Below are 7,303 nucleotides of genomic sequence, written 5' to 3'. Positions count from 1 at the left end.
ACTGGCCCTGCCGCAAACTGCCCCTCAACGTCTGTCACCTAACACACACACACAAACATGCACACATAGTGGCAAACACACAAGGGGATCCGAGCAGGCTCCTGCTGAAAATTAAACGGAACTCACCATTTATCATCCCCCCCCCTCCTGTCTACGTCCTTTGCATGTCTCATTATTTGCTTCATACCTTCAGCGTATCCATCCACAAGCATGTATCTCGTATGAGTGTAACGTATGCTGTAAACTGTACATTGAAAACATGAACACATAAAAAAAGAGAGAAGATAAATAACTCAAATCCAAACAGTATTTAATTGATTACATTTTTGTAGCACAATTTGCACAACAGTTCGCCACATATTAAGTTTTAGGGTCATCCGCACCATCCATTACACCATGTGAACAGTTTAAAATGACACCAATTGTGTGTTTTTGCTCACTTTCGTCTATTACATCTCTGCGTGCATGTATATTTAATTCATTAACAAGCAAGTGTGTGTGTTCATGTACATGCTTGTGAATATCTCAGGGTAGTAAGAGAACACTCTGCTGGTCTCTCTGTGTCGCAGCCTCCTCATCATTTTGTTCATCGCTGGCTCTGCCCCTGTAAGACCAAATCAACCAATCAAAGGCAGAACATCCGACACACACAGCAGTGAAATACAGGTGAAGGACAGATGTAACTAGTTTTAGATCATAGATTTAGCGACAGAAACCTTTGCGATATATTCGGCCGGGTGGCTTGTGGGCCGTCTGCAGTGGTCATATACAGGGCTGTGGTTTGACAGCATACTGAATCCAGGGTTGAATTCACCTACAAATTATGATTTTTGTGTGAAATGTCTCTGCCACTAAAGAACAGGAAGTATAAATGTTGTAAATAAGAGTGCACTGACCATTTTAAAACCCTGCTACAATTAACCACACCAATGGAGCCTGCATATTTTTTTATTGAGACATTTAGGAGATGCCTCTTCCAGTTTGCATCAGACTATGACAAGGCCTAATTAAATGTGGATTCTATAAAGACAGCATATCAATGCCATCTACAGTGCCCATCTGATCTAACGTGCAGTGATACTGATCCTGGCCTGGGTTTTATAATAAAACATGGTCTTTTGTCTATTTTTTTAATGTCTTCAGGCAAATCAAGCATTGTATTTTTTCCTCAGATGTTTGATGAGTGTCTCCTACATTCAATCTATAATAGTGTTCAAAACAGCTGTCCAAACAGGATTTCTTAGTAAAATGTGTTCCTTGATTGTTGATATTCATTAGTTTAATAATCAACATCTCTTTTGGAAGCTTAACAAAAGTTTCCTTTGCTTTGCTCTCAGGAGCTTGTTGACAGCTCGATGTTTTTCAAAGTCCACGACTGACTTAAGCATTCCCACTCACCATTTGTTTCATAACCTTCAGTACAGATAAGTGTCAAGAATCACAAGAAGGCCGATTTTGCCTGCTAAAACATTGACAGCTGTGTGTCGACTACTAGCACCGAGAGTAACCAGTAACAAGTAAGCAGGAACTGACACAGATTCTACAGTAAGTCGGTCAAAAATAGTCACGAAGAACCCATTACAGCCCATGTTTTTCAAATTGTAAAAATGCGTAATGATATTACACTACCAAGGAAGCAAACAAAGATGAAAGGTGTAACTCGCTCAGTTTATGGTAGTGAATCTCAAATGTCTAATTGAGCTTTTCAAAACCAATATAAAATTCAGAATACGTCCATTTTCCAAATATTAATGTGACGCAAGTACTCGCTAATAAAAGGTTCGCTCAGAGGCAACACTAAAGCACATTCAGACAGCTGGAGGCAGTTGAGTAAGAGAGGTGATGATTAGTTGTCTGGATACCAAACATAGATTCGGTCAAAGCAGGCACACACATCACACACGCATATGGCACGTGTACACGGTCTCATAGAATAAACGTGTGTTCAGTACGTGTACATTAGAGTACTATTACTGGAAAAGTCCCAAAAAATAAATGTGTAAAGATAAGAACACATAAACCCACTCAAAGTTTCCTGATAACACTGTATGATGGTGGGCAGCAGAGACCACTCTGCAGTGGAACTCCATTACCATGCGTCTACTCTGCAATGCAAATGCAGTGATCGCTCAACATAATCTAAAAGAATAGCTATCTTGTAAAGTAATAATGTCTCTCTGGGTACGTGATGGCTGGGAGGATGCAATTCAATTTAGGGTCCTATGGGGATGGTGCATTAAACCCACGTGCAAGACGCAGTTTTTGAGTTAAACCTTTTGCAATCTCACTGTACAAAAACTGTGTTTTGAGAGGAAAAGTGCAAAGAAATAAATATACACCTTTTTTTTGGTTCTGCAAATATTGTTTTATAAATAGGTACAAAGTGCTGCAATGCTCACCAATTAGGACACAGAAAATCCAGCGGCAAAAAACAGATATTTTAATAGTTTGAGCCTACGTGTTTGTTTCAGAATGAACATTCAAATGTCATGTTTGGCCAATTTTAAAAGTTGTGTATGTGTGTGCGTGTGCGTGTGTGTGTGTGTGTGTGTGTGTGTGGAGCTGTTTTGGGAGCCCTCTGTGTAGTATGTGTTAATCCGGTTATTACACGTCTCAATGTGATATTCACAGTGCTCTGCTCAGCACAAGGCCTCTAGCGCAGATTATGCCCACTACTCACACATACACACCCACAATAAACATCAACAACATACAGACACACACCCACACGCTCAGTTTTGGGAATACAAGAAAAATGCATTAATGCTCTCTCTCTCTAACACACACACACACGCACGCACGCAAGCACACACACACACACACACACACACACACACACACACACACACACACACACACACACACTAAGAAGCACATTAAGGCCTGATAACCAACATGCTGTCAAAGCTAAAGTCGTTCTGCTGGCTAACGATCCATTACACACTCCACATATCCGACAGAAAGAGGGATTGACGGAGCACAAAAAAAGAGGGATTACCCCCCATTGCGACCGTTGGAATAGTGGAGAAGTGTCGGGAGTGTAGGGGGAACGAGAGCAATGGATTACATGCCGATCATGGTGAAAAGACACAGATAACAATTGGAAAACAGGAAGTCATGAGGAGACACTCAGATTCTCATAGAGAAAAAAAACAACACATTTGCCACTTAAACAGCTGCCTATGCTGCAGCAAGTACTTTTACATCCTAGAGGGCTGAACACAGTATATTAACTTTTTCAGATTCTGTAACAATACCATACAATGTGGTGCTCTATTTTTGTAAATCTTGCGGAAATGCGCTAACTTAGTTAAATTTGTAAAAAGTATTATTGACAATCTGGGAATAAAAACGTTTCTCCATAAACATGACCCTAGTACTTCACACTATTTTGTTTCTGGGAACCTCACTATAAAATGTGGTATACCACAATGCCAATATTCCACACCTTTCGCCAACTTAAAAATAGAATCGATGGACTGAAGATTACCCTTGAGGATAAATTACGTGGGAGTGGGTTTAGTTTGTGTGTGCATGTAACCCACCGTGTGAACCGATCATTTCCATGCTGATCTTGAGCTCCACATTCTCCTGTACCAAATACTGAAGCCGGCGGCCATGTTTCTGCTGTAGATATTGAGGAAGGGTAATGCTAACAGACTCATCTTGAAACCATCATCATCAAAGTGTCTTATAATCCATCAAACACTGTTGTTATTGACATCAATACAGCCATGTGTTACACAGAGTAATATGTTGATCACATGTGTGTGTCTGTACCTTTGGCCATGAGATCCTGCTGCAGACCGTGGAGTGCGTGTGTAGTCATGTCAAACTCCAGGTCAGGGTCCTCGCAGCCTGTACGGTCCACACTACAGATCTCCATGATCTCCTTGGCTGCCCGGGACATCGGACGAAACCCTGGACCCACTCCTAAGGACAGAACAAGCAGGTAGGGAGAATGGGAGAGGGAAGGAGAGACAGGAAGAAGGTTTGTCTTCGGACCGTGATACGGAGTTAGTGTAGAATTGCCAGATAGGCTGGACCTTCAGTCTAAATAAGAAAGACAGGATAATATATATCAACACTCAAAAGGATAGATGGGTGAATGCATGGATGGATATGAGGACATACGGATTATTTTCCAATAACACAAACAGAACGTGTAAGTGCAAGACAGAGATAAGAGGAGATGTAAAGCAAGACGGGCGAAAATAAAAAAAGAAGAAGCGGGCGGGGGAAGAGGGTGAGAGACAGAGAAACTATCACAACAGTCAGTGGAATGAGTGGTGTCTCATCCCACTCCACCGCGAGCCACATCAAATTGAATCAGATTGAACATCCATCCCCACCTGCTCACTGTAAATTACATCGAGGCCCCCATTGAGAAGCGATGATGGTGTGGCTGTGCATGTGCGTGTGTGCGGCACACTGATTCCTCATGCTGCGTGCTGTCTAACCAGTTTCAGCTCCAGTGTTAAGTATTTCATTCTTTCAATCTTCCATTGTCTCCTCACCTCTCCCTCCCTCCCTCTCTCAGAGTCTGGCTCTGTCTTTCAACTGGCACCGAACCTCCACTTAGTGCCTCATAACCACCTGCACTGTCAGACTAAGCAGCATGGGAGGAATGATGCATGCTGTACAGTGCTGCTTACACCTGTGCAATCACACATACGCATATCAATTCACTTCCATTTCAAAGCAGACGGGACATAAATCCAAATTGTGGTTACTGATGAAGCTCTGTGCCGGATTTAAAACATATTCAGGGGAAAAAATGAGGGTGAGATTTAAATATTCGATTTCAGGCCTTCAGTGACATTTGTGTCTTGTTTGCATGACAAATTCTAATGTCATAAACTGGGCTCTATACAACACAAAATAAATATGCACAAACTAAACTGCATTTCGTTGTCTAAGTATAAAGTTGATTCTGAAATGGCAAAAAAAAAATTTACTCAGAACAGGAAAAGGAGGTCCCGACTCACAAAGATGCTCAGGAACAAAAGCTATTTCAAGACATTAATTAATGGCACATTGAAGACAAAGCACAGATGTTTCGGCGAGAAGCCCTCTTCAGTGTGCTGTCAGACAGCACAGTGGAGCGGCGCAGATACAAGACAGTACAATGAGGCACAGTGAGTGAGGCAACTTGCCGAAACATCTGTGCTGAGGTTCCCCTGTGGAATTAAAAATATTGAAAACATGTTGCGCACCAGAGAGTCCTTTTGATGCTGTAATGCAATGTGTTGAAAAAGGTTTTTGAGCTATCGAGAGGTCTGTGAGGTGTGGACCACCTTTCGAAATATTCAACTTATTTATGATTGAGAGAATGACTGCAATGGCTCTCAACATGGCGTTGGCTAATCTAGCCGTTATCAGCTAATGGAGCTAACAGCATGCGCCGATAGAGCTTTAAACAATTGAATCTGGATGTGAAAGTAAGAATGCGTTGCATGAAGAAGAGGAATCAAACAGAACAATGATAAAACAAAAAATCAATAAATCTGTAAAAGTTAAAAGGAATGGCAGGAAAAAACTTGGCTAGATGTATAAAGAAAACGAAAGACAGCAGGAGGCTAGAGGGCTCGAAAGTCTAGAAAGAAGTGGTGGTCAATACAAATCGTTTACAGCAAAATGGGTGAAGAGGGAAAGAGGAAGGGAATACTTTGAATTAATGAGTGGGGGATATTTAATATTACTGCATAAAACAGATTATCGTCTGGTCTCTCAGGTGTATGTGTGTGCGTGTGTGTGTGTGTGTGTGTGTGCGTGCGTGCCCGCGTGTGTGTGCCTGCGTGTGCGTGCGCATCGGTATAAACAGATTACTGCAGTGTTTCTGGGATCTGAACGACGGAAATGAATCTGAGAACACATTCCTGGACCGACTCCCATTCCTGCATGTGTTTGTACAGTAAGTGTGTGTCTGACGTGTGTGCCTGCTCGTGTTTGTGTTTGAGAGTGATACAGTATAATCTCTTTAGGAAACCTGCATACTCCTGCCAAGAAAGTGTTGCTATAAACAGACGTAGGTGTATTAATTGTGTATGAAATAGAGTTTTGCGAGTGTGAAAGTAAATAACTAAGTCAGTTGAATCGTGTTAACTCACACACACACAAAAAACGCACACACACTTTTATACACTTACCAGATGTTCCTCGTTCATTTACTGATATTTCTCTACTGGTGAGTCTGGTTGAGTGAATTAGAATTTCCGTTGGCAGCGTGCTGTTGTTCCTCATCATTCTAAAACGCAGGTGTTCCTCAGTGTCGGTACTAAAGCTGCTGCTGCTTAGACCGAAACCCTCTGACACAAAAAGAGCGAGAGAAGAAGTGAGACAGGGGGCACATTCAGATCTTTAAAAAAATATGTTTACAGAAAAATGTCAATATTTCCAGAGTATACCGGTTTTTAAAAAAAAAAGTTTTTTTAAAGCAACCCTTCTCTTTATTCAAATCACATTCCTGTATTGCCCTTTACATGCTCTAAAAAACATTGTCATAGCTGGGTTCAAGATAAACAATATGCGAGGACAAAGATCTTGCAACGTGCGCGTGACGCCGCTATCATTTGGATGTATGGCTAGAAAATAAAAGCAGCAATGCATTTGCTTTGTTATCTAACTTCAACAGAGTGTGGTTTTATATCAATTCCAATGCATGAAATACATTGTTGGGCTATGACAGTACCCCAATAGCACAAAACTAAAGCTGCTGTGTGAAGTATAGGACACAGTCATTCATTGTCATGGCTGTTCATCAATTTGTAAAGTACAACCAGGTCATGGTTAGAAATGGTTGTCGTCATTTAAACATATCACTCTTATCGTGACGAGATTGCTTTCAGGCAGTCTCTTTTTGAAGTCATCCACTTGATGAAGTCAAAACTTAGAGAAAATCTCAACTCATTAATGCTATAAAAAAAAAGTAACCAAGGCTGTGAGGAGTGTATTAGTCTATTAATACTAATTAAATTCATGCAAATTTTGTAAATTACATACGACAGTGATACAATAATCCATTTGTCCATTCAGCAGCAGCATCTGTACCAGACCCTGTTCAGCCAATCCTGACAGCTGCAATGCAATTACTGCTGTTTTCTTCTTTCTCTCCAGTGGTTAGCCAATCAATTAATACTATTGACTGGATGGAAAATCTACTAACTACTCTAAATCAGCTGCAAATGAAAAGAGGAAAGGGAGGAGAGGAGTCAGACAGTCAGCTTCTAAACTCTCTCTCTCTCTCTCTCATTTTCTGACTGACCGACCGACAGGGAGTCAAAGAAAAAAAGGAGAGAGGTGG

At 41.2% G+C, this 7,303-nt stretch overlaps 1 protein-coding gene across 6 annotated transcripts in view; it reads right to left on the bottom strand.

Moving 5' to 3' along the window:
- Nucleotides 1–289: 289 nt before the first annotated feature.
- zbbx (zinc finger, B-box domain containing) overlaps nt 290–7,303 on the bottom strand; it is a 47,494-nt gene continuing 40,480 nt past the window's right edge. For all 6 annotated transcript variants that reach the window (XM_068584023.1, XM_068584024.1, XM_068584025.1 and 3 more), the window contains 4 exons: nt 6,150–6,308; nt 3,781–3,933; nt 3,546–3,627; nt 290–604 (listed from right to left, as the gene is read on the bottom strand). In XM_068584023.1, the coding sequence (XP_068440124.1) occupies nt 526–604; nt 3,546–3,627; nt 3,781–3,933; nt 6,150–6,308 (473 nt within the window). In that variant the 3' untranslated portion in view covers nt 290–525. The remainder of the gene's footprint in view (nt 605–3,545; nt 3,628–3,780; nt 3,934–6,149; nt 6,309–7,303) is intronic.

Source organism: Clinocottus analis, unplaced genomic scaffold (assembly GCF_023055335.1).
Source record: "Clinocottus analis isolate CAN_PGR_092001 unplaced genomic scaffold, fCliAna1.0.p SCAF_2, whole genome shotgun sequence".
Classification (NCBI taxonomy): Eukaryota; Metazoa; Chordata; class Actinopteri; order Perciformes; family Cottidae; genus Clinocottus; species Clinocottus analis.
Note: the sequence above shows the minus strand (reverse complement) of the source record. Positions and strands in the feature narration are given on the sequence as shown.